Genomic DNA, 26,701 nt, shown 5'->3' with positions numbered 1-26,701 from the left:
ATATTTACATTATTTAAATTTATGCTGAATTTGCTGTTTGTACGAATGATGAGATTCAGTTAAGTACATTTCTAACCACTACTCTGGACATTTCTAAAAACAAAGCAACACTAGGAAGAAGGCAATAATTTACAGAGTAAGTGTAATTTAGCTCTTAAATACATTATGGTAAAATAAGTTATAAGCATTAATAGGGCAAAACCACTTGTCTTTAAAGTCTGTGTATATTCATATTCCTATTACACCAGAAGGTTTTTGCTGGAGTAGTTTCTTAATTTCTCTCTCATTGAATCATTGATATATTAATATGCTATGGATTATGATGTTATTAAACACATATTAGATGTAATGCAGGCAAATTTGTCTTATAGTAACTTTAAATTTTTTTTTCAACGTTTTTTATTTTATTTTTGGGACAGAGAGAGACAGAGCATGAACGGGGGAGGGGCAGAGAGAGAGGGAGACACAGAATCGGAAACAGGCTCCAGGCTCCGAGCCATCAGCCCAGAGCCTGACGCGGGGCTCGAACTCACAGACCGCGAGATCGTGACCTGGCTGAAGTCGGACGCTTAACCGACTGCGCCACCCAGGCGCCCCCGTCTTATAGTAACTTTAAACAAAAGGGACATCTTAGTGTGAACAACCCATTTCACCATGTACAATGCATACATTTTGTATAAGGTTTGCCACCGAAATAAAAATAATAAAAGTACCAAAGTATGCTGAAAATCACTGTCGGGGGTGGGGTGTTGGGCAGCAGAGTATAAAGGCATAATCCTTCCATTTTTGCTTTAAATTTCAGTTCCTCACCATTGCATCCAAGGTTGGTTTTTCCTTTAAGTTCATTTTGACCTTTAAGTTCCTTCCATCTTTCTGCGCCCAGGAAGCAGGTGTGGGAGGAAATTGGCTACTTTATGAACCCTCCCTTCTCCAGCCACAATCATTTCAGATTCACTCCACTCTCAAAAATCTGTGCTAGGCTTTGTGTCTGGATGAAACCCCTTAACACGTTGTGGAATTTAATCCTGCATTTTCCTATGCTTAAATCTAATTCATCTTTTAAAAAGTTTGCACATTTCTTCCCACTTAAGGATATACACACAATGGGGAAAATGCTTGAAGGCAGAATGCTGTGATTGGCTCTTTGGAGGTTTCTGAAGGGGCACTGAGGTCAACTTGTCCCCCCCCCCCCCACCTCCTCCCTAAATTTAGAAATGTGAAATCTGGCAGGGATGTGTCTTAAACTGGGTCTGGATGGAAAATGAACATAATGACCTCTAAGCTGATGAGCTGACACCTGAACCCCCATCCCCTTTAGTTTCTGAGTTGAAATTTTGAAGATTGTTTTCAGGAGGCTGTGACTACCAACTGAATAGAGAAATCATCTCCACTACTCACTGATTCTAACCCGGTGGGTATCTCACGAAAACAGAAGAGTTACACCTGAGGGGAGGGTGTTGGCTCTGAACACACAGCTCAAGGACGTTCTCGACTCAGATGGAAAGTCTCTAGGCTGTAGCTAAAACTTTCATCCGTCCAGATATTTACAGTTTGAAGGGCTTCCCCCCTGATGTTTTTGGCAATAAAGGGAGAAAATCATTTCTCCTAAGGGCATTTGAAACTGGCAAAATAAACATGCTGTGCACAGCTGAGTCTCCCTAGCCTTTGATGTTTTCGCTGGGAGGCTGGAGGGTCGGGACATGGACCGTCAGACTTGAGGGCTTCATCTTTGAAAGTCTCCGTGTCCGCAATACCGGGATAATCACTCCACGTGCCACCTGCGGAGGCCTCATTTTTCTTTTCATTTCTTTAGAAAAAGACTCCTCGTCGTCTAGGCAAGTTTGGACTACTGATTAACTCCTGGGAACACTTGCGCATCAGCTGATCCCAGGTGGTGCAGACGCCTAGCGGGGACCAGGCCCCGGGGGCGCCCCCGAGGTGTCATCTTCCCGAGCGACGGTGCACCTCTCACATTAACACTTGGTTCCGCTTCGATCTCTTCCATCTCCACCCCTCCACCCAGGGGGCCTCCCTGAGCCCCTGCCACCAGCTCACCTTCTCTTTTCCTCCCACGCCCCCGGACAGGGCATCCCTTCTGGCAGGTGGGGTTAGGGGATGTCTAGTCCCCGGGGAAGGACGGCAGAAGGGTTAACGAGGAGAGTCTGCGGCCAGGTGGGGCGCCCACACCCGCGCGGCCGCGGTGGGCGTCGGAGGTGAGGGGGCGCTGTTCGGGCAGCAGTGCGCCGGGCGGCGGGCGGGAGAGCTGCCAGGCTGACGGAGACGCCGGCCCGAGTGGGGGCCGCTCCGCCGCCACCGCCGCCGCCGCCGCTGTGATGCGGAGCCGGTGCTGCGCCGGGCGGTGGAGTCAGAGCCCGGGCGCGGGAGCACGAGCTGCAACATCAGCACCGGCGGCGGCGGCGGCAGCAGCACCTGCACCAGCTCCCGGGCCCCGCGCTGCGCTCTCCGCCCTGCCGCGCCCGGGGCCGCCGCCCCGCGCTCTCTATGGATGTCAAAGCGGCCCCCAACGGGGTGGCCACCATCGAGGACCGGATCCTGCGGATCACTGGCTACTATGGCTATTACCCGGGTTACTCCAGCCAGAAAAGTAAGACGCCGCGGGGCTGCCTTGTTCCAGGCACCGGAGCGGGTGGGATGCGGGAGGGCGCGCGGTCCGGACACCTGCAGCCCTGCCGGTACCGCTAACGCTACCTTCCTGGCGGTGGGGCCGCTGGGGCGAAAAGTATGCCCGTTGTTCTCGGTGCTGAACCACGAGAGAGAACGGGGGCCCGGGCCGTTTGCGCCTAGGAGTTTGGAAACAGTGGCAGCCTTGGGGTCGGAAGCGCCGGGGGGACCGGGTGAGCGCTCCGGGCGGCCGTCGGCCGGCTCACCTCTGGCTCATTTACCACCAAGGGGAAGGCTGCCATGGCTGTTTACTTAGCGGAAAGTCAGCCCTAGGTGCTGCACTCCCCCCAGCCCCTACTGGGTGCCGGGCTGCAGGCGGGGCGCGGGGCGCGCTGGCTGAGTAGGCTCGGGGGTGGGGGCGGCAGAGGCAGACTTGGGTCCCGGCGCAGGCCGGCTCTGCTCGTTCACTCCGGCTGTCGAGACGTCGCCAGCGCGGGAATTACTCCTGCTAAAAGGTCTTTGCGAGGTCCTCCACCCCGGGCAGAGAGAAACCTGCTCAGGTCTCCGAGTGCCGGCGCCTGGAGCCAGAGACCGGTGCAAACGACTGGGGGTGGGGTGTGTGCAAGCGGGAGGCGCGACAGGGCCGAGCTCCCGCGCGGCCGGCGGCACGTCGCGGCTCCCTCTCAGCCTGAGTAGGCTTCTCGGTTCTGCACAGGCTTTCTCCCAGCTAAGGGGCGGGGGGGGGGGGGGGGTCGTGCGGCGCGGATGCTTTCACATTTCTAGAGCAGTTTCGCGGGGAGGGCGTTGAGGTGCGCTCTACTCTGTCCCCCTCCCCCCAACACACAAACCCCACTGGCTATCTTTGCTGGAATTAGTTCAGCCAGCGACCAAAGTGAAGCTCATTTTTCTCCGAATTGGGGGACTAGTTGCGGCTTAATTCCCATGCAGGTGGGATCTCGCTTTTCTTGTATCAATGCGTTTCTGTCGCAATAGATGGAGCCTAATTGATGTTTTTGCTGTTATTTTTAACCAGAAACCGTGCAAGATCCTCGATGCATTTCTGATTGGTATTTTTCTGTGACATTTTGGGGTCCGATCAATGTTACAGTTTCTCTGAAGCAGACAAACCCTGACACATAGAGGAGATAACACTTTTTTTTTTCATGTAACTTTCTCCCCCACTATGCTGCATCTCTATTTAATAATAATTCAGGAGCTTTGTTCTCATAGAGATATTTTCTCATTTGATATTTCATTTGGTTTCAGGAAAGGCCTGTCTGATTTGGATGGTTTCAGTCTAGCTGTTTTTAGAAGCTTACATTATTCATTTTCCATACAAAAGTAATTATATAGTGTTAGAATTTTCTGGAAAGAAAATAACACACTGTGGAATGCAGTTTGAAGTCTTTGTACTATAGATTCAAAAACTTCTTTTTTTCCCCCTATTGGCAAAGGGTTTCTTTTTTTTACCCTAGAAACTTAAGGACAGCACTATGCTATGAGGCACCATAAAGCACTATGGCAAGGAAAGTATGCTATGTGGACATTAGTTGGATTTCACCAAGTAATTGAATGTTTTAATTAGGAACCATGGGATTTTGGTTGCTTAGAGAACATGGAAGCTGTCTGAAATTTCAAGACCCAGGGTAGTTTATTAATATAATTTTTATAACAATGGAACTGTGGTTAATAAAGAAACCAAATGGAATACTGGAAAAGTGACATTTTAAATAAAATCATGTTCATATTATCTTTCCGTGCTCATTCAAATAGCGGCCCTTGTTTCATTTGCAGTGCAGTAATAGGACAAAAAGAGGGAAGAGCATGGGCTGAGACAGTAACTGAAGCGAACAGGGATAAAGGTACATTTGGTGTAGTTATTTTTGATGGGCACTTATCTAACTTGAGGCCACAGAAGTCAGTGAAGACAATCTCATGAGCACAGAGAATTACATGCTAGTCAAATAACTTTCAGGGTGTTCGTGCCTTCAGAGGTAGAAAGAGATTGCCATTTTGCACAGTGAGAGACGGGGAGAGGAGAGAGCTGGAAGAGAGCCAGGCAGCCGAGCACCGTGAAATAATCCTGCCCTTAATGCAGGCCTCAACTAGTAAACAAACACATTGAAGCAAACCAGTACAATATGGCCAATTGATTTAGCTGTTACCAGGAATGAGCAACAGCTTGGGGGAAGTCTGGAGGGATATATTAAGGGAAAGGCTATGGTGAGGAATATGGAATATGTGGAGGCAAGGTGACTTTCCCATTTTCTGACTGGTCACATGTGAGGCCTTAAGGATGATCTCTTGATATCTATGCCATCTACCTTTTTAGAAGTAGGTGGGGACTCAGCTCTGAGAAAATGCATCAGTGATCAGCCTCCTGTTAATGTATACTGGTGCCGTCCCTGGCAATCAGGAAGATGAGTGCCTTGTGCAGAAGAAATGCTAGTAGGCAGAATGACACAAAAAGAAGTGTGTGTGTGTGTGTGTGTGTGTGTATGAGATATATTGTCAGGGTATGATATTATCAGGATAATAATCAGGGTGCAGAAATGATGAAAGCATTTGTCTAGCCTTGAGTTACTTTTGGTCTGGTGGGGGAAATAGACTCCTCTATTCAACAAGTGCTATTTGAGGACCTCCTATGTGCCAAGAATACGCCCATGAACAAAACAGACAAAAACGTGTTCCTTTTTGGAGCTGAAGTTTCAGTGAGTGGAGACAGACAATGATAACAAACAAACAAACAAATAATGTCGTATGCTTCAAGGTGATAGGTGCTTTAAAAAAATCACAACAGGGTAAAAAGAATGAACAATTCTGAGGGGGAGGGGTAGAGATTGTGGCAATTTTAAATAGGGCAGCCTGTTAAGACTTCCCTGAGGAGATCACAACCAGGCAAAGCCTTGAAGTATGTGAAGAAGTTAGATGCGTGAACATCTGGAAGATGTTCCAGGCAGGGTGGACAGCCAGTGCAAGGCTCTGAGCTGGGACGTGCCTGGCATGCTAGAGGAAAAGCATGGAGATCTGCATGGCTGAAGTGGAGTGAGCAGTTGGGAGAATGGGTAGAGATGGAGTGACTGTGAATGCAGGGGCTCGGGTAAAGTAGAGCCTTAGAGGCCATTGTAAGTCCTTTGGGAAGCCTTTCTGGGGTTTTGACAACGGAGTGATGTGACTTGACTTACTTTTCAAAGGGATCAGTTTGACTGCTGTATTCAGGCAGGAGTGGAAGCAGAGAGACTAGCTATGTCATTGCAATAACGTGGGTGGGAGATGATGTCGGCCTGAACCAGAGTGGTAACAGGTGGTAAGAGGTGGTCAGATTCTGCAGATACTTGAAGTTAGAGCCAGTAGGGGTTACCAGTGCACTGGATATGACATCTGCAAGAGAGAGGAGCAAAATGTGATTCCATCTTTTCTGGTTTGACCAACTTTGAGTTGCCAACAGCTGAATGCGGAAGGCTTCAAGGTAGAGGGAGTCTGGGGCTAAGGATAATATTTGAGGAAGGTTAAATGTAATTGGAGATGGAAGGTAAGCCTGGACTTCATAGGAAAGGTCTGAATGGGGATATAAATTAGGGATTTTTCAGCATCTGGATGGTATTTGAAGCCTAAGACTGATGAGAGCTCCAAGAGTGAATTTATGTAGAGAAAAGGAACAAGGTTTGAATCCTGAGGGTCTTAGACATTAAGAGGCTGGGGAAGAGGAGAAACCATGCAGGTAGACCAAGAAGGAGCTCCCAGGGAGGTGGGAGGAAAACCAGGAGCTTGTGATACCCTGGAAGCCAGTGAAGAGTTTCAAGGGGAAGGGATTAGCTGAGTCCGATGCTGCTGAAAAGTTAAGTGAAATAAAGACTTGTAACTGACCACTGAATTTGGCAATTGGGGGTCATTGGTGACCTTGACAAGAACCCTGACAAGAGCAGGTAAGGTAGGATAAAATTTACTAAAATGTGTATAAGAGAATTAGAGAACTTGGAAGTGTGAGCATAGACAACTCTTCAAGGATTTTTTGTGCAAAGGGGAGCAGAGCCAATGGGGATCGTAGGATCAAGGAAGTTTTTTTTCTTTTAATGGAAGAAATAACAGCAAGTTTGCAAAGACTTGAGAATGATTCAGTAGAGAAAGAATAATCCATAATGTGGGAGAGATAAGGCATGGAATCTACCGCACAAGAAAAAAGACACTTCATGCAGGGCAGTGTGTGTGGGCGCAGGTTCTGGAAGGTGGATAACCAAGATGGTGGGAGGCAGCTGAGTTTCTCTTTGGTTGCTTTAATTTTGTCCAAAGAGGAAGCAAGGTGGGGCGCCTGGGTGGCTTGGTCGGTTAAGCGTCCGACTTCGGCTCAGGTCATGATCTCACGGTCCATGGGTTCGAGCCCCGCATCGGGCTCTGTGCTGACAGCTCAGAGCCTGGAGCCTGTTTCAGATTCTGTGTCTCCCTCTCTCTGTGACCTCCCCCGTTCATGCTCTGTCTCTGTCTCAAAAATAAATAAACGTTAAAAAAAAAAATTTCAAAGAGGAAGCAAGGAATCAACTGAAAGTGAGGATGGGGGAGGGTGTGGTAGTGGTCGGAGGAGAGAGAAGGTGTGAATAATTGGGTAGGGAGCATGACCAGACCGGGGAAGTGCAGTAAAGTGGTTTGGCTGCCTTAAAGAGCCCATTTAAAGTTTCTGGCCACAAATTGAAAGTGAGACCAGTCGGTAGGTTGTTATATTCACTGATACAGTGAAGACTTGGAGCAAGTGAAGAGAAGGACTTCACCAGAGTGCAGATTATCCAATGGGTATGATAAAATAATAGGGGAAAGGGAGTAGTAAATGGATGCAAGAAAGGTATTACCGTAATGGTTGACCGTAGAATTTAAAGCTGGTGAGTAGAGGAGAGGAAATCAAGGTAGTTAAGGAGAGTGAAGAGATGGTAGGATCAGTGGGTTGCAACCTCAGTGGGATCAAAGGGGAGCGGAAGTTAGCTGGAAGATGAGAGGCCGTGGTCAGAGAGAGAGAGCTGTATGCAGTAAGAAGTTATTTCCGTTAGTCAAGTCAAAGGATAAGTCAACTTACGTTTTATTGTATTCCATAATTGATATTCTTGGGGTGAGCCTTCTTTTTGTGTTTGTATAAGGAGGTGGTATGTTGGTGTGTAGTGAATTAAAGCCTAGTGATTTGGAGATCGATTCTCGTCTTAAACCTGCCAGGAGCTGGCTCGGAGACCCTCTCTGTGCCAGTTTCCTTGTTTGTAAAAAAAAAAAAAAAAAAAAGAGTATAGAATTTGCTGTCTCAGAACAGCCATGCAGTAGGTCAGCTTTGACAGCTTTCACAAAAGTCCCATCTCTTCACTGCACCTTCCATCTCAGATGGCAACCAGTTGTCTTTCTTCGTTCTATGTTTTTTGCACCTGTTGGCCTTTCGTTTTTCTATGCCCCATTAGTGACCAGGTTCTGTGGTTGTTTACTCTTGGTAGCTGCAACAGTAAAACCTCTTCCCCTTACTCTGATCCCAGCGCTGAGCATCTCCTCTCCAAAAAGAATTCTATCAGCTTCTGGCTTTTCTGGCTCTCTGATGTCTCTGACTGCTGCTATGACTTAGCATGTCCCCAGGTTCCAGCCTCAGTTGGTTCTTCTCACCCTACTTTCCCTGAGTAAGCTCATTCAATCCCCTGGCTTCGCTGTCTCCTATGAGTCTGTATATCTAGGTTCTCTTTTCCTAAACCCAGGCCATTTCGAACTTCCTACTAGACTTCCTACCTGGATGTCCTCTAGGCATGTCACACATAAAACTAAATTCATCAGCCTGTCCTTAAAATGTGCCCTTTCCTTCTTATTATACTTTTTAGCTTCCAATATCTGCATCTAACCAATTGCCTGGAAACCTGGAGTTATCCTCAAACCTCTACCCTTTTTTCTTACCATATTCAGTTAAGAAGTCCTATCTGTTTTTCGCTAAATATGTGTTTTCCATCCCCACTGGCACTACCTTAGTTCTTTCTATCCATCACATCTTTCCTCCAGCCTCAAACCCTTCTAATCTAGTATGCACACCTTAACATTTAATTTCGTAAAATGCAGATCTGTTCATCTCACGTCCCTCATCAAATGCCTGGAATAAATCTTGATTTTCTGTGGAGTAAAGTCCAAACTCCTTAGCATGCCACAATCTGAGCCCAGCTTACATTGTTCTATTTTAGCACGCATTTCCCCCACTAATTGCCAAAGTGATGCATGCTTAATGCAGAAAATCTGGAAGGCAGAGAAGCAAAGGGAGATTAAAACAAAATTATGAGTAATTCCATCACCCAGAGGTGATTAGTATTCACATTTTGGTTAATATTATCCTTTCAGTCTTTTTTATATCCATAAATACATGCAAATTCTTTTTATTTCACACTAAACATTTCTCATTGGTCTATATATTTTTTTGTCTTTTTTTTTTCAGTATATGAAATTTATTGTCAAACTGGTTTCCATACAGCACCCAGTGCTCATCCCAAAAGGTGCCCTCCTCAATACCCATCACCTACCCTCCCCTCCCTCCCACCCCCCATCACCCCTCAGTTTGTTCTCAGTTTTTAACAGTCTCTTATGCTTTGGCTCTCTCCCACTCTAACCTCTTTTTTTTTTTTTTTCCCTTCCCCTCCCCCACGAGTTTCTGTTAAGTTTCTCAGGATCCACATAAGAGTGAAACCATATGGTATCTGTCCTTCTCTGTATGGCTTATTTCACTTAGCATCACACTCTCCAGTTCCATCCACGTTGCTGCAAAGGGCCATATTTCATTCTTTCTCATTGCCATGTAGTACTCCATTGTGTATATAAACCACAATTTCTTTATCCATTCATCGATCTATATATTTTTAATAATTTAATGTATTCGTAGTCTTCCATATATTCAAGCACCTTAATCTGATTGTTGGATTTTTAGTCCACTTTTGAGGGAGGGGCAGAGAGAGAGGGAGAGACAGAATCTGAAGTAGACTTTGCAGAACCTGACTAGGGGCTCAAACTCAGTGAAACCGTGAGATCATGACCTGAGCCGAAGCCAAGAGTCACAAGCTTAACTGACTGAGCCACCCAGGCGCCCCCAGGTTGTTTTTTTTTGTTTGTTTGTTTGTTTGTTTTTTTCATAGCTCACATGGCCTCCACAAACCCTGGTCATAGTCTCATCCAGGGGCTCATTATTTCGATAACATTATTGTCCCCATGCTCTCCTCCTCAATGCTTTTTTTACACTATGGCCAGATGACTTCCTCTCCCTGTGTCTCCTTCATCACTCTTTGGAAAGCTCTTTGAAGGCCGAGGCTGAGTTGAAATGCTGTCCTCTGTAAAGCTTCCTGATTGCCCCAGGCTGGGTTAATCCTCCCTCTGTGCTCCTATAATACTGTGTACTCACCTCTGCTCCAGCAGTTAGCACACTATTTTTGGCTGTTTACACTAGACTGTCTCACCCACAGAGCTGAGGGAGGGCAAGGACTTATCTTTATTTATGTATTTTCCTCTTAGGCAAAGTGTCTGGTATATATCCTGGGTGCTCAATAAAGTTTGTTATACTAATGAATGAATGATTATAGTTTCCTTTGAAGAAATTGGAGTTAATTATTTTCTCACAGAAAGGGAAAGAGTCCATGATAGTAGCAATTGGAGAAAAAAATTCACCAGCTATGAATGAATCAAACAGATGTGCCTATTCAGAGAATACATCAGATGGCATCACTTTACCTTTGTGGTTGTAACTTCTGCATTTTTGCCCTTCTTGTTTTCTTTATCACTTTCTCTATGCTTGAAAGGGGCAAAGGCTTTTTTTTTTTTTTTTTTTTTTTTTTTTTTTTTTTTTTTTTTTTTTTTTTTTTTAATACAGAGTAGTACCAAGTTGGTAGAATTGTAAGAAATACAATGTGGTCCTTCCTCCCACCCCCTTTTAAAATGGTTGATGTTGGTCTTCATGGTACAATACGTAACATTTTAGCAACTCTGGCTGGAGTAAGTTATAAAATTGTCTCTTGCTAGTGACACAAACGCCATCACTATTTCTCCCAGTTCATGTTCTGTTTTACCCTGATAATAAGCTTTATATTGCTTTGTATGTGATAGGTAGTGTTTCATAGACAGTTCTAATTACCATCAATGAGGAGTATTGAGAAGTCTTTGTTACATAGCTTTTAACTGTAATATACAAGGACTGTATGAGTATCATTGTTTATGTTATTCACGTTGGATTATGTCATTTCTACAGTGCTAATTTTGGTGTGTATTTTTCATTTAAAATATAAATTTACATATAAGTTGGGTATTTGTATTATAAAATACTGCTACGACTACTAGCTAACACGTGGGCTTAACATTAAGTTTCAGACCGGCTTTCTAAAGAAAGTATATCTAAGGCCTGTTTGAGGCCATGAGGTCTAATGCAAAGACCTTAAGATTCTGCTCTGCTACTTCTTAGCCGTTAAACACCTCAGCTCAACAATTTTGTTCCTGTAGTATGGGAATAAAAGTAGTTGTTTCACAGGTCACTAGGAGGATTATGTAAGACAATGGATGCAGAATGTCTGGCACAGTTCAATATATGGAAGTTGTTAATGATTATGGAGGAAGACAGTAGAATTGGTTTCACCATCCAAGAGCCTTGCTCATTTTTTCCTGGTAAATAAGTGACTTACCGCTTTTTTTGGTTGCTGTTTGTTTTTCATATTCAGCATTGCATTTTGAATTGGTATTGAAAGTTGTGTTAGAGTGATGTTAGAGATCATTTGCACATTATCCAAGTTCACAATGGTTTTCCATTCCTTATCCATTTCTGGCTTGTCTGGTGCTATAATCGAAAGGGGCAGTGTATTACACTTACCTGGGTTGCCCCTAAGGATAGTTTAAAATGGGCTGGAGGCCATTTGTGATGAGGTTATTCCCAGTGGGTTGATCTAAAAGAGAGAAGACAAATCTAGGGCCTATGAGGGATGGGATGAGCCTGCATATCTAGAGATACCCAGACCTCAAAGTAGAAGGGAGTGCAAGGGTACCAGGGGTGTGGGAGAATAGGGGCAAGAGAGTGGGGGAGGGGAAGCATGGAAGCCCATTTGAAGATGGGTAGCATGGGTTGGGGACAAGTAGGGTTAGATAGGATTGGGAGGGCAAACAGGTGGAGAGGAAGCGAAGCCTGAGGATTAATTTTGAGCCAGTTTGTTGAAAGTTGCAGTGTTTCTTTAATATGCAGAGTTTTAGAAGCACAGTTCCTTTTTGGGCTGTTTATATAGCAGTAAAATAACAGAGTGTTTTATGTTCTACTTTAAAAAATACATCATTATGTTATAAACATATAAACATGTTATAAACATATAAACATATATGTTATAAACATATGAACATATTTCTACATAATCTCTGGAGTTAATTTTTTTAAGTTATAAAGCGTTTAATTATTTACAGACCCAGAAGAATATAGAGGAAAAGAAAAATAAACTTGTCACTCTAGCACACTACTGTTATTTTGGTTAATTTCCTTCCTTTCTTCCTAATGTGTATAGGGCTCCCCTTCTTGAGTTTTGGCAAATGTAAACTATAGTGTAGTCATAATTCTGATATATACACAATTTTGTGCCCTGCTTCTCTTCCGTTTAACATTTTAGGATAAGCATTTTTAATTTTGTTGCATTTATCTGCCTTGAGAGGCTGGAATTAGATTCTCCTTTCAGAGATCTTGCCTTAAAAAATTTGTGCAAACTGGTTCTCAGTTATTTGAGACTAAATAAAATGGAGAGACCTGGAGTGTTCGTGAGGACTTATTTGATCTCTAGTTACAAGATTGCATTTGAACTGGCTTAAGCAAAAATGGAAGTGATTGAAAGGATACTGGGAATATTCTATGGATTTTAGGGGCAGGGATCAGGTGGGATGAGCTAGCATCAGGTCCTAGAGGGTGATAGGGAAAACAGGAAGCCCTCTTTCTCTGCCTTTCATCTCTTTTTTCTGGCACATGTTCTCCATTCTTGTCTCTTGCTGCAGGCTGGCTTTCTCAATTTCCTTGTCCAAATGGTTGAAAATAGCCTCTGCCAGCAGTTCCAGTGTTTACGTGTCCTCTATTCAAGAGAGCAGACAGATTGAGCAAGAATCTCTTACTTCTAAATCCAGATTCCCGGAGAAAGGGACTCTTTGGCCCAATTTGTGTCAAGTGCATACTCTTGATTCTCTTGATTCTATGGACTATGGTGGCTTGGGGCAGGGTCAAGTTATGCAGTCATGGCTGCCGGAAACTCTCTCCAGTAGCTCTTTTGACTGTAGGGGAAAAGGTTGTTTGAAGTGAAAAGGAGCAATTGGCCGGACAGTCAACTTAATCGCTATTGGTTCACAGAGCTTGCATAAAAAAGTTTTTTACTCTTGGGGCGCCTGGGTGGCTCAGTCGGTTAAGCGTCCGACTTCAGCGGTCCGTGAGTTCGAGCCCCACGTCGGGCTCTGGGCTGATGGCTCAGAGCCTGGAGCCTGCTTCCGATTCTGTGTCTCCCTCTCTCTCTGCCCCTGCCCCGTTCATGCTCTGTCTCTCTCTGTCTCAAAAATAAATAAAACGTTAAAAAAAAAATTAAAAAAAAAAAGTTTTTTACTCAAATCATAGGCTTCAATCAAGATCCAATCTTTTCTTTTTTCTGTTTCTGATAGTTTTTGGAGTATATCAAGATCATACTTAGTGAGGTTATAGAGACAATATTTCTACAAACTAAGAAAATCCAGGTGTCTGTTGAGAGTGTAAGTCCCTAGGGAGTTCTGTTTAAAAAGTATCCAACCAATACTGCAGACTACTTATTAAGTTTTATTGAAGTGCTACTGCTTACGTCAAGTTTGGAAGACATATTTCGTTTTCTAGCTCAGATAGGGCAGCGCACCCGTTCCTTCAGGTTCAAGGTATGGTAATTGAGGATGACATTTAACGTTGTATATTTTAAACAGGCATTGAAAATTACACTTTTCGCAGTCTGGGATTTTCTATATTTAGTCCTGGGTTAATGCCAAGATGGCACTAGTGAGGTGTCAATAATGGTTTTGTGGTCTTGAAAACCAGACATACTAACAATTGTTTATCTCCTGTGAAAGCTAAGATTCCTAAGGGGGTCAGAGCATGCAGATTTTTGCTTCTGATACCTTGCTAAGCTCCAAGTCATGTGACTTTGGTATCTATCTTGTGTTTCTGTTCATACCTATGTCTAAGCACAGTCATTCTGGAGGAAAGATCCAGATCGAGTGAGTTGGGAGCCATTTGGAACACTGTCTTCTTTGCTAGACTTATGGTGGCATGTTCTAAAGAAGCAATATAATACATCTAAGGTGACATTATTATTTACCAGGGACTTAGAACAAATATATTTAGAAGTTGAAAACTTTTTATTTCTCCATTATATAAATATATATATATACACACACACACACATATTTCTCCATTTTATATATATATATATATATTTCTCCCTTTTATATATATGTGTGTGTGTATATATATACATATATATACATATATATACATATATATATACATATATATATATGTATATATATATATATGTATATATATGATATGTGAGCACTTGAAGTATTAGCTTCTTGCCGTGCTCCTTTCTAGTTCACAGCCATCAGGATCTTTTTAAAAGCATTAATTGGATTATTCCTCTGGTTAAAGTTTTTAGTGGCTTTCGATATCTCTTTGGAAAACTGTAAAACCCTAAACCCAGTCTACAAAGGTAGGTCCTACATGGTCCAGTTCTTCAGATGGCAACGCTGTTACATGCCCCGATTATGCTGTGGGCATATGGCACGTGCTCCAGTCCCTTTCTTTCCTCCCAACTGATGAACAGGCTTTCCCCCACTCCTGGTGCTGTTACCTGACTGGCTCCTAGCCATCCTTCATGTCTCATATTCAGTGCCACTGCCTCAGAGAGCACTTTGTAGCTTTGCACCTCGCTCCTCTGTACTTTTCCTTTACAGCACTTCCTACAAACTGCACTCACAATTTATGTTGATTGCTGTGACTGTTTCATGTCTTTCCTGCCCACTGGTCTCTTAGCTCCCTAAGGGATGGATCCATGTTGTTCAGTGCTGTGTGCCCCGCACACAGAATTGTGCCTGTGCACTCCATAAGTATTTGTTGAATGTGTGATCAAGGCTTGTTAAAAATTTCAAGTAGACTTTTTGCAAAAAATCAACTTTTTATTTGAAATATTTTTGAATTTCTAGAAAAGTTAAGATAATACGAAGAATCCCTGTATCTCTCTCACCCACCCTCCCCATTGTTATCACTTTATATTACCAATGTAAATTTGTCAAAACTCAGAAACCAATATTGGTACGTTACTGTGAATTAAACTCCAGGCTTTATTTGAATTTCACTAGTTTTTCCACTAAAGTTCTCCTTCTGGTCCAGGATCTGGTCTGGCCTGTTGCATTCAATTGTCATATTTCTTAAGTAGGCTTTTTAATGAAAAGATAACTTCAATTTTATAGGAATTTTCTGGCCAGGTTTTTAGGGCTTGGGTCAGATCACATTTGAAAGCATAACTACTAGTTTACAAGGTGATATTGGATTAAATTCATGTTAGAAATGACCTATGACTTGACATAGAAATGACATGCTATCTTAGAGGATTGTTCCATAGTATAGAAGAGTAGTTCTTTTTTATTTTTTTTTATTTTTGTTTTCAATATATGAAATTTATTGTCAAATTGGTTTCCATACAACACCCAGTGCTCATCCCAAAAGGTGCCCTCCTCAATACCCATCACCCACCCTCCCCTCCCTCCCATCCCCCATCAACCCTCAGTTAGAACAGTAGTTCTTAGTATTTCTACTTTTTAACACTTAGGGGGATGCAGAAATCTTTGAAAAATCCAGATAAAGCTATAGATTACCTCTTCATCCCCAAATACACATACATACCAAACATTTTCATGCAGTTTATTTTATTACACTGGAAATTTATCATTTCACAGGAATGGGCTATAAAGTGGATAATTGCAATGAGTTGTATCTGTTTTTCTGTTTTATGAGAATGCGTACAAAATTTAATGGCAATGCCTGGAAAAATTGAAAGAATTCAAATGTGTTAACTAAAATAGGAGTGAACTTCAGTTTTATTCAAAAGTGAATTTCCACGAGGACGTTCTTATAGTCTGGAGTGAATAAAAAGCTGAAATTCTGGAGTGGTCTTAGGCATGGGAGTCATCATTTCCACTCAGTCATCAAGTCACTGAGGTCACTTTTGAGGCAAGATCTGCATCATCCATGCTGTCTTTGACAGAAAAAGAAAGGATGATGGATTTGTGTTTCAATTTTGAGGTTGTCTAAGCATAATTAGCTTTCAAGTACATCTTGCAGTGTATCTAGATACTCCCACCCAGATTGTTGATCTGCACAGAAATGTTATGACATGTCATTCTGGATTCTTGTCTTCCTGAGGAGCTGTGTTTCCAAAGGAACTTGTGGTTTTCACCTGCATAATAATAGTGACTTTAAATCTTTCAATGAAAAAGCATATCATAAAATCTATCCAAGTTACAGTGATACGCAAACTTCCCTTCATTACCAAAGCGGGAGCACAAACCTACTTTTCTCCCCAGGTGCTGTTTGTTTGACATCTTAACCTTTCGTGCTTCCTACGAAGCTCACAGAATAGGCATTGTCCTTAGATGGTATTCATATGCCTGTAACAGAAAATCAGGATGGGAAGCATTGGGAGACATACAGTTATTTGCTAAAGGGAAATAGCATAGCTGCCCGTGTCTCCAATGTTTTCATCAAAATTGGGGCAAATAAACAGCTTGAGGAGAAGACTTTATTTGATAAAGGCTTCCATTTTTATCCCCTGCTGCAGACCACAAACCAGTTTATCCATTTCCAAGGCACACTGGTTCCCAAGGTCTCCCCAGGATGAATTTGGCTGCAAGAAAACTCAACTTCTATTGGCTTAAGCAATAAGGAATTTATTCTCTTTTAGAGCAGTAAGTTGAGAGGTGGGGTGGCTGACTTAATGGCTTATGCTGTAGTGAAGTACCTAGAGTCTATTGTTTTCCATCTCGTGGTGTGGACTTTTTCTTGACTTTCTTTTAAAAGTGTTTTATTAACTTTTCTTTTTTTGTTTCTTAAAATTTTTTTTTAATGTTTATTTATTTTTGAGATGGAGCATGAACGGGGGAGGGGCAGAGAGAGAGGGAGACACAGAATCCGAAGTAGGCTTCAGGCTCTGAGCTGTCCGCACAGAGCCTGATGCGGGGCTTGAACTCACAGACTGTGAGATCATGACCTGAGCCGAAGTCAGACGCTTAACCGACTAAGCCACCCAGGCACCCCTTCTTCTTCTTCTTCTTCTTTTTTTTTTAAAATAAAATTCATTGTCAAATTGGCCTACATACAACACCCAGTGCTCATCCCAACAAGTGCCCTCCTCAATGCCCATGATCCATTTTCCCTCTCCCCCACCCACCTGTCCACCTTTAGTTTGTTCTCTGTATTTAAGAGTCTCTTGTGGTTTGTCTCCCTCCTTTTCTGTTTGTAACTACTTTTTCTCCCTTCTCTTCCCCCATGGTCTTCTGTTTCACTTAAAGTTTTACTTGAAGTTTTAATAGCTTTCTTTTGTTTTTCTCATATTTCTTTTAAGAATATGGCCTATTGTTCTTACGTTACGAATATGGTAACTTCTCTTATTCTCTAAGGAAGTTACTAATATGTTTTTGTTTGTTTTCTTCTCTTGAATGGGCTGGTTTTTCCAAGTTGTTTTTTTTTTTTTTTTAAAGTTTTTATGATTGTTAGCCAATATACTTGAAATTTTGCGATTTTTGTGTACCTTCTTATATTCTAGAGTAGAGGGCTCCAAAGCTATTTGGAATCTGTGGGAATGGTGGAGGAGGTCAAGAACCAGGAAGGGTCTTGCCCCAAGTTAGCCTGCTGCAATTTCATGGTTGCTAGCAGAAGACATGAAACTCCCGAGTCAGAGACTAAAAACAGACTCAACCAAGGCTACGGATTTTTGCCTCACTCTTTCAGTGGTAACTGGTAACTTAGGACAATTCTGTGTTGTGAATTGGACTGATATCTACTTTCCTCTACCCTCAGTGTCGGTTTCAGTTTCCTCAGGCCTGAAAAGTCATTTACCACTTTTAACGTCTAACATGTTGTTATTAAAAAATGAATACGTAAAATGTTACTACCTTCACTCTTGATTCTTGTGGATTTACACCTTTAAAAAAGTCACTTATCGGGGCGCCTGGGTGGCTCAGTCGGTTGAGCAGCCGACTTCGGCTCAGGTCACGATCTCGTGGTCCGTGGGTTCAAGCCCCGCATCGGGCTCTGGGCTGACAGCTCCGAGTCTGGAGCCTGTTTCAGATTCTGTGTCTCCCTCTCTCTCTGACCCTCCCCCGTTCATGCTCTGTCTCTCTCTGTCTCAAAAATAAATAAACGTTAAAAAAAAAATTTTAAAAAGTCACTTATTGTCATTTTAGCGGAATTTCCTGAATGAACAAATAGAGATGTGTGTGTTCAATCTGCCATCTTTACCAGGAAGAATCATTGTCCTTTCTACTTCTATTCTTTGAAATCTTCCCACTTAGACTAGATCTGCTATAAACTGAGATAAATGTCGTATTCGTGGTGGCAGAGTACATTATCTTGATTTCCTCCTGGTGGGAAGCTATTTTAGATATCGTAACATGGGGGCAAACAGGATTGTGCATTATCTGTTTCTTGATCTGAATTTTGGTTTCACAGACGTGTTTACCTTGTGAAAATACCATCAAGCAGGCACTTAAGGTCTGTGTAATTTTCCATATGGATGTTATATTGCAATAAAAAGTTTACATTGAAAATCGTATGTAACATGACTATGTATCATAGCATTCTAGTCCATTTGACCCTAGTTTTAATAAAACATTGAATTAAAATTATTTTCCAAATTTTCAGAGTAACATAAATAATTATTTTTGTGTGTTCCCAGTTTATTGACCCCTAAGCACATCTCCTAATCCCTTATCAGTATGAGGAAGTGGTTCTCAAATACTTTGCTGCATAGTAGAAACAACTGGGAGTTCTAAAAACTATCCCAATGCTAAGGCTAAATTACATTCCAATTAAAACAGATTCTTTGGTACTGAGACACAGGCATCGGTCCTTTTTATGCTCCCTGGGAGAGTCCAATGAACATCCAAGGCTGTGAACATAGGTCTAGAACATGGCTTCTGAAACCATCTGTGCTAAAGGACCAGTCTGTATTTTTAAATTTCCAACTTGTTATAGATCAAAAATCTTGAAAAATCAATAAAAATGAGCTAAGAGAAAAAATAATCATGCACTGAAATATCATAGCAATGTCAGCTTGCGACAAGGTTTTCTTTTTTTTTTTTTTTTTTTTTTTTTTCTTCTTTTTTTTCAACGTTTTTTTTTTTTTTATTTATTTTGGGACAGAGAGAGACAGAGCATGAACGGGGGAGGGGCAGAGAGAGATGGAGACACAGAATCGGAAACAGGCTCCAGGTTCCGAGCCATCAGCTCAGAGCCTGACGCGGGGCTCGAACTCACAGACCGCGAGATCGTGACCTGGCTGAAGTCGGACGCTTAACCGACTGCGCCACCCAGGCGCCCCAACGACAAGGTTTTCTTAATGTTTATTCTCAATTTCCATATTTATCTGGTCCCAGATTGGTAACAGTTCATGGCTAGTACCAGTCCACAGAGCACCCGTTGGGTAACACCTACCACTCGGGCAATGGAATACTCTCTTTCTTAGCACAAGCCAAGTATCCATATCCTCTCCTCTCTGTGGAGTCATTTTGGAGACTGAAGAGAACTTGCACTGAGGTCTATAGTGGGTGTTCTCATTCTCTTACAGCCCTCCTGACACACTGCATCTACTCTGATGCATTTTTGGGCTCTGAAAGCATAGGGTGAAAACCACTGTTAGGAACTCATGGCTTCATTGGAGATTTTTCAAGTATTATTTTCCTTCAGCTGTATAAATCCGGGAAACACTCTTGACTACTAACATCTTAGCATGTGACCTCGTGTATATTTGTAGTGTATCTAATCTGTGTGTTGTATGGCTAAGTGAATTTCAGGGAAAAATCCGCTGAAGACTCTCAAGAACCTTGTTCTTAGTGATTTTGCACTGTAGGCTAGAATGGAGCGAGAATTCTCCTGTTACATGGGCTGAAATCTTCAAAGGATACCTGGAGTTTCACTCAGAGGCCTGTGGGGCTGCCTGTGGTGTTTGCAGGGCTGAATGAGAAGTGGGCTGCTATAATTTGCTACCCCGAGATCCTTGGCCCAGTAGTCTGGGAACATGGAAATTTACCCATGTGGAAGGAAGCCCATTAGGTTTATGAAGCATGGGATGGAGAGTGAGGTTTGGAATTTGTGGGAACTTAATCTTAGGGAGGAGTTCAGAATGAGTCAAATGAATCATTTTACGGTGACATCTAATCCCCTTCCCTTTGGGAGATTATTTTGGTGGCAATGCAGTTGAATTCTAGTTGAAGCAGATTTTCTGATTAACATGTTCCAAGGCATCTCTTACTTTTTGTTTTTGTTTTTGTTTTTTTTTTCCCTTTCTAAGTACTGGCTCACCTGTTTCAGAGAAGATGACACAATTACACTTATTAGACAACCAAAGGCCACACCAGATGTTGTTAATTGCACTCTCAGTCCCTTGTGTGGCTTTTAATAAAGCTGTCTTCAATGGCCTTATTACTCATCTTGACTTGTATTATATTCTCATTATATTTGCTGTGAGTGTAGAATTTCACAGTGGCTTTCCTACGTGTGACTTAGGTCTGACTCCCAAAAAAGAAGCAGAAAGGAGGGAGAGGATATGTTTGACTTTGGGCTTGAGTACTTTTCCCAACTCAGGTTTGGTTACTTGATAAGAGATGGAAAATGGAGGCAATGTGTCTAACCTAGTTGTTTCTAGATTCTATCTTCTTTAAAGTTTTTTTTTAACCTTTTTTTTTTTTGAGACAGAGAGAGACAGAGCATGAATGGGGGAGGGTCAGAGAGAGAGAGGGAGACACAGAATCTGAAACAGGCTTCAGGCTCTGAGCTGTCAGCACAGAGCCCGACGCGGGGCTTGAACTCACAGACTGCGAGATCACGACCTGAGCCGAAGTCGGACGCTTAACCGACTGAGCCACCCAGGCGCCCCTAAAGTTTTATACACATAAAGCTCATGCAGGTAAAAGCCCAAGCACATCTAACATCTGGCACATGAAAACTTATTAGAGACAAAAAGCAGAAATGGGAATCTCAGCATATAGTAGAACTTAAGAAAAAGTCAGTTATCCTGTGACTTTTAATAGAAAGTTATACCCAAAATATGTACTATGTACAGCCATGGTGGATTGAAATGAATGTAAGGCTGAACTTTGTGCAGAGTAATCTTTGAAGATCAAGTAAAGATGAAATGTTTATGAGATTCAAAACAAGCACTTTGAAAGAAATAGCAGGGGTTTAACTTCTCCTAGACACAAAGGATTCAGGTTATGAATTCTGAATTTTGCTACTACCACTATCTGTCATCTGTGTAGCATTTTAACACATTACAAAGCAAAAGAACATAGGATCTCACGAAAACTCACAGTCTTTCTGTGAAGGGGGTGTTATTATCACTATGTTGCAGACAAGGAAATTGAGGCTCAGAGAGGTTCCCTTGCCCCATGGTACAGCTACAGATGCCAGGACTAGAGTTTGAGTCCAGAGCCGTCTGCTTCCCAAACCCATACCCTCTACTAGAGAGAGTAACAAGAAGTCAAAATTGTAAAATTCAGATCTTCCCATGACACAGCTCTTCTACCTCCTCCTGAAGTCATGGGAAAAGATAATCAACTTCCACTTCCTTTTTTAGCAATGTTTGCTTGTAACTTGCAATGCACAGCATTGATACAGAACTTAGTCTAGGACTTAAGCAGCCTCTCCCTCTCCTCCAAGTTTGAATTTTACCTCAAGTGGATGTTGCATTTAAAGGATCTTTTTGGAAAGAGGAGAGATTGATCAAGATGGCCTTAAGAATAAGACTGTGTGTGTGTGTGTGTGTGTGTGAGAGAGAGAGAGAGAGAGAGAGGGAGGGAGAGAGAGGGAGGGAGGGAGAGAGAGGGAGAGGGAGGGAGAAGGAGGGAGGGAGAAAATAGATCATTACTGCCATAGACACCTCTACTAAGGTCCAATTGGTATCTGGAGTCTCCTCCTTTTCTAGGGAAAGAGAGAAGAAAGGCAGTGGAGAGACAGGAAGAGACTGCCCTCCCCCTTGAGCTGCCTTTCCTCTCTTTCACACACTCATTTCTTATGGAATTTTGACCATACATCTTAGCTGTCAATGCTTGTTCTAATATCTAGTGAAATTTCTCTAGTTATAGCTTAAATCATTGGAATCTTGATACTGGTGTTGCTGTTGTCCTTTTCAGAAAAAGGCATCCAATACTGCTTTAATATTGACTGTATTGGTCTATAGTCTCACTCTTTGTTATTTATATTTGTGGGTCTTCTGCAAGATTTGATGCAGATTTCTATCAATGGCCTTAGAAATGCGAGTGTGTTTGTAGTGATGCCTCATTCTGGGTGAGATTTAAGAGTCATTAGATTCACCTCCATTGTAGGTAAACCATGCTTGTTTTCCACATTTCTAGATGAATAGCTTTAGACAGGCCTTTCCAAGTTTTTCAGCTGTGGCATTAATAAGGTCAGTGGGTTTTTTAAATGTTAAATCAATTGTGTTTATGCTTAATGGGTAACCTATTCTTATCTTCGATAAGAGTTGAACATAAAACAAGAACAAAAACTGATTTTATAAGAAGCTACCAGAAGGTTATAATATCCTGCAGAGCTATTGAAATTATTTTGTAGTTTTGAGTACGTTGTAGGAATATCATATTCTAATTCTTTTGAGAATCTGGCAAGTGAAGAATGCAAATTCAGTTTTAAACTTTTTTTTAAACAACTGAGAGAAATGTTCTAAACGTTAGGAAAAACTCAAATGGGGAAAAACTGAGATTCAAACCCTTTGTACTCCAGCCTTTTAGATCTTTCTCTTGGTAGCTCTGTTTTGGGGAGTTACTGATGGTTTAGGTGAGATGATTTTTTGTTCTTCATGATACCTGGAAACCAAAATCTCTTAACTTACTAAGTTGAGTCAGGGGGAAGGTGAGATTTGGCTCTGCCCTCAGGATGCTTTGTGAAGTAGAAACAACAGACCTCCTTCCCTTGCACCCAGAACCGAAACTTTTTAACACTAATTCAAACAGTATTCCCAGGGGAGGTCACTTTACCCCAGCCCCCCACCCCTAAGCCAGGTCCACTGGAGGGTTGGTCGTGGAATGGGATATTCAGTCTGGGTCCTGGCAGGAAATAGATATACACTCATTTTGGGCAATTAGAGGAGGAATGAGTAGGGGGTAGGGAAACTGGAAGCATTAGGAGCCTCAGGGCTGGTATAGTGGGTTGTGACAGTCCGAGGTCAGGTCCTGGAACATGGGGAGAGAGGGTGGCTGTGTGGAGAGGGCCACCTGGCAGCACCAGTGTTGAATGGAAGGACTCTACAATCTGCAGTGACTTTAAGCGAGGGAACTAGGGTACACGTATCTTGATGTCATTCTCCCTCCCATCTCCTACGGGTGGGTGCTCTCCACCACCTGAACATAATGGGAACTGAGGAGCACTGGGTGCCACAGTGGTAGAGCATATAGCTCAGCCTCCAGGCCACATAGCAGGAGTGGAGAGGAAATTATAATTAATGAATTATCTCCAGCACTCTAGCAAGGGACATCTCCTTTTCCCCCAATCCTTTTGGGTTTAGCTGTCTCGACTTTCTGCCCTGTTTCAGAATTCCCTACTAGAGGAGAAATTTAAAATGTCTCCATTTAGGGGCTCCTAGGTGGCTCAGTTGGTTAAGTGTTCAACTCTTGACTTTGGCTCAGGTCAAGACCTCACAGTTTGTGGGATTGAGGAACTCTATGCTGACAGCATGGAGCCTGCTTGAGATTCTCTCCCTCTCTGCCCCCACTCTGCTCACGTGTGCATTCTTTTTCTCTCTCAAAATAAATAAGTAAACGTAAAAAAATTCTCCACTTAATTGCTATGACCCCATATATGGAAAGGATATGTGAAAATATGAAGGAAACAAATGTTTTGTAATTTTTATTAATGGTATAAACAAGCCATCAGCTATGTGAATTGTTCATCATTTTTAGCTTATTTTTCTACCTTTTCCCGTACTCAGAATAAGCACTATGTAGCCCAGCATTCCAGTAGGAATTAGAGAACTACTACAATACGTAAAATTATGTATTGTGAAGAATTTGCATTAACCAGAAAATAGATCATTACTGCCAGAATTTGATAGGGGCACAACAATAACTTGGTATTCCAAATATCTGCTTTATGTAATTTCTAAATATCAAGATGCTTGACATTCAGTAGACAAACATTTCCAAGTATTTAGCTGAATTTGTATTCCAGCTTTCCAACTTTTTTGTTTCAGTAGAATCGCATCTCAGGATTTCAAGATAATAGGAGCTATCTTGTGAAATGTGGTTACTACTTGTAATGATGTTTTGGCTCCTAGTCCCTGTAGATTTATAATCTCTACAGCTCTATTTAATTATTTGACCCTCACCTATAGATTTGCCCTTTGCCGTGGTCCCTGATATTAGTCCTCCATCCTTGAGAGACCGGGGACTCTATGGAACTGAGAGACCGTAGGCCAGTGGCTCCCAGTTCAGTGCCCTGTGAGTCTCATTTGGATCTTGTGTCCATTCCAAGTATGGTGTCTTTCCTGTTTCCATTTGACCAAGTCCCTTCCCTATCCCAGTGTCAGTGAACAGGTCTGGGTTTCTAAGAGCCCAGTGCCTCAATCCCTGTTTTGATTTTCTGCCTTGTAATCTGGAGATTGATGCTTTGCCTCAAACCTTGACCCATGTCTTCTTAGGGACTGGAGATCTGCTAATGAACGCAGCCCCCTTTGCCTCATCTCCACTACCTATTGCCAGATTTTCCAGATTACAAACTTCTCACCTTCTTGGATCATTTCTCATCAGTTGGGAGTTGAGCTTCCCTTGATCTCCTGTTTAGCCCTGTATTCCAATATGTAATATGTAATACCAATATGTAATATGTATCCATAATACATATCCAATATGTAATACCTTGTTGTTCAGATATTAGCCATACTTGTACAGCTAGTCATTCGTGGTTTTTGTGCTTTTGGTAACTAATAATATGGTTTCTTATATATTTTCTTTTTCAAAACCTAGTAGTAAGTAAGACTGCTAGATTATAGATGAGCTCCATTGGAGTGAGGACCATTTCTCTCTCTTGTTCATCAAATAACCCTAGTCCCTGAAATAGCCCTTAATTTTAAAAAATTGAATAGAAAAAGAACAAATGAAATAGTTGCTTAGATGAGGGATTCTTCATCTAAAGATATATGCGTGGACATATGTCTACTTCTGAAAGTCTTCATAAGGTTCTTTAGATTCTCGGTAGCACTCATGGTCATCAAAAGATTAAGATAACCACAGGAGAGAATGGAAGGTACAGGAAGGAAAGGAATACATGACTGACCTTTCTTAAAACATTCATTCTTTTAGGGCATTTGGATATTTTGTAGCAGCATATTGAGAAATAATAATACCAAGGGATGCTCAGGTGATCTTAAAAAATGTGAATAGGGTTTCTCTTTGGAGGTTCATAATGAGGTGATCTGACAGTTAACTTTCAGCTCCCGGAAGTGAATGAGGATGAGTGGGACTCAGATTTTGAAAGTCTAGGCCTGTAGGAATCACAGTCAAAGTCTGTTTCCTCAAAGCCTCATTTCTGTGTTTCCTTAACTATTACTCATATTTGCTTTTTGTTTCTCCCCAGGAAAACCCAATTTCCTGATAGTGAAATCTTGATCATGTTATGTTACTGAGTAACAAAACTTGTTGTTCATTCTATGCTTCAGCTTATTTGGTATAGTCTCTGTGACAAATTTTATTCATTGAGGCTTGAGTAAATGTGCTATTACCTTGGAGTGAGAGAGTATTGATTTATGCTGTCTGCGACTGAGGACACAGTACCTGGGGTAGGGATGGCACTTGATCAGATATTCCATGGATAAATAAATACCATTAGTTTTGGAAAGCAGTCTAGTGAAGTGTAAAAGAGCATTTATTTTGGATCAATGTACTCTTGGGTTTGAATTCCAACGCTTCCGTCTAGCTCTATGGTTTTGGAAACAGGAATCTTAAAATTTTTTTCCTCTTTGGATTTCGTGAGAATAAATCAGATACTATGTGTAAAAAAAAAAAAAAATGAGCACCCTGCCTAAGGGCAGAATAGGCACTCAATAAAAGGTAGCTATTAATGTTAGTATCATCAGCATCATTATTAGATCACTCATCTGGATTATTTACAAGAGAGTAGAATAAAGTGGGCATGTGTGGATTTCCTAATAAGGTTTGAGGCATGTTTTGAACTGTTGAGTGTCTATCAACCTCTTAACTCTGGTTGTGATCAGGATCTCCTGTGGAGTATTTTAAAAATATAGGTTCCTGGCTGCAATTCAGGTCTTTGGGACTGGGTCTGGGGCATACGCATTTTTAAAAAGCCTAACAGGTGATTGTGATGTGCAGAATCCCTGCCATCTATACTACACACACACACACACACACACACACACACACACACACACACACACACACACACAATGACTGAAAGGTGTGAGGTAAAGACAGAGTGAAGTTTTCTAATATTTGACCTAGTTGGGTGCTAGACAGGAACAGAGAAGTACTAGAGAATATGAGTCTGGTCTTGGGAGTTGGGGTATGAATTCAGCTTCTCCACTTAGGAGCTCTGAAGATGCTAGGCTATAAGCCCTGGAGGTCAGGAGGCACATCTGTTTTTTGCATCTGGATATTTCTGGATAACCCTGAATAAAACATGTAAGCTAAGTCCCCTGTGTTCTTATCTGAGTCTTAATTTAGATAACTTATGGGTACCTGTATAATTTATGGGTAACAGGTGCTTAAAAAATAGTTACTGTCCTAAGTGCGTATGTGCATGCGTGTGTGTGTGTGTGTGTGTGTGTGTACGCTT

The 26,701-nt window shown here is 42.1% G+C and overlaps 1 protein-coding gene across 1 annotated transcript in view; it reads left to right on the top strand.

Moving 5' to 3' along the window:
- The first annotated feature begins 2,355 nt into the window (after positions 1 to 2,355).
- SLC35F4 (solute carrier family 35 member F4) overlaps positions 2,356 to 26,701 on the top strand; it is a 241,221-nt gene continuing 216,875 nt past the window's right edge. The window contains exon 1 of the mRNA XM_042943345.1: positions 2,356 to 2,605. Within this exon, the coding sequence (XP_042799279.1) occupies positions 2,503 to 2,605 (103 nt within the window). The 5' untranslated portion in view covers positions 2,356 to 2,502. The remainder of the gene's footprint in view (positions 2,606 to 26,701) is intronic.

This window comes from Panthera leo, chromosome B3 (genome assembly GCF_018350215.1).
Source record: "Panthera leo isolate Ple1 chromosome B3, P.leo_Ple1_pat1.1, whole genome shotgun sequence".
NCBI classification, from domain to species: Eukaryota; Metazoa; Chordata; class Mammalia; order Carnivora; family Felidae; genus Panthera; species Panthera leo.
This window is presented reverse-complemented; position numbering and strand designations above follow the sequence as displayed.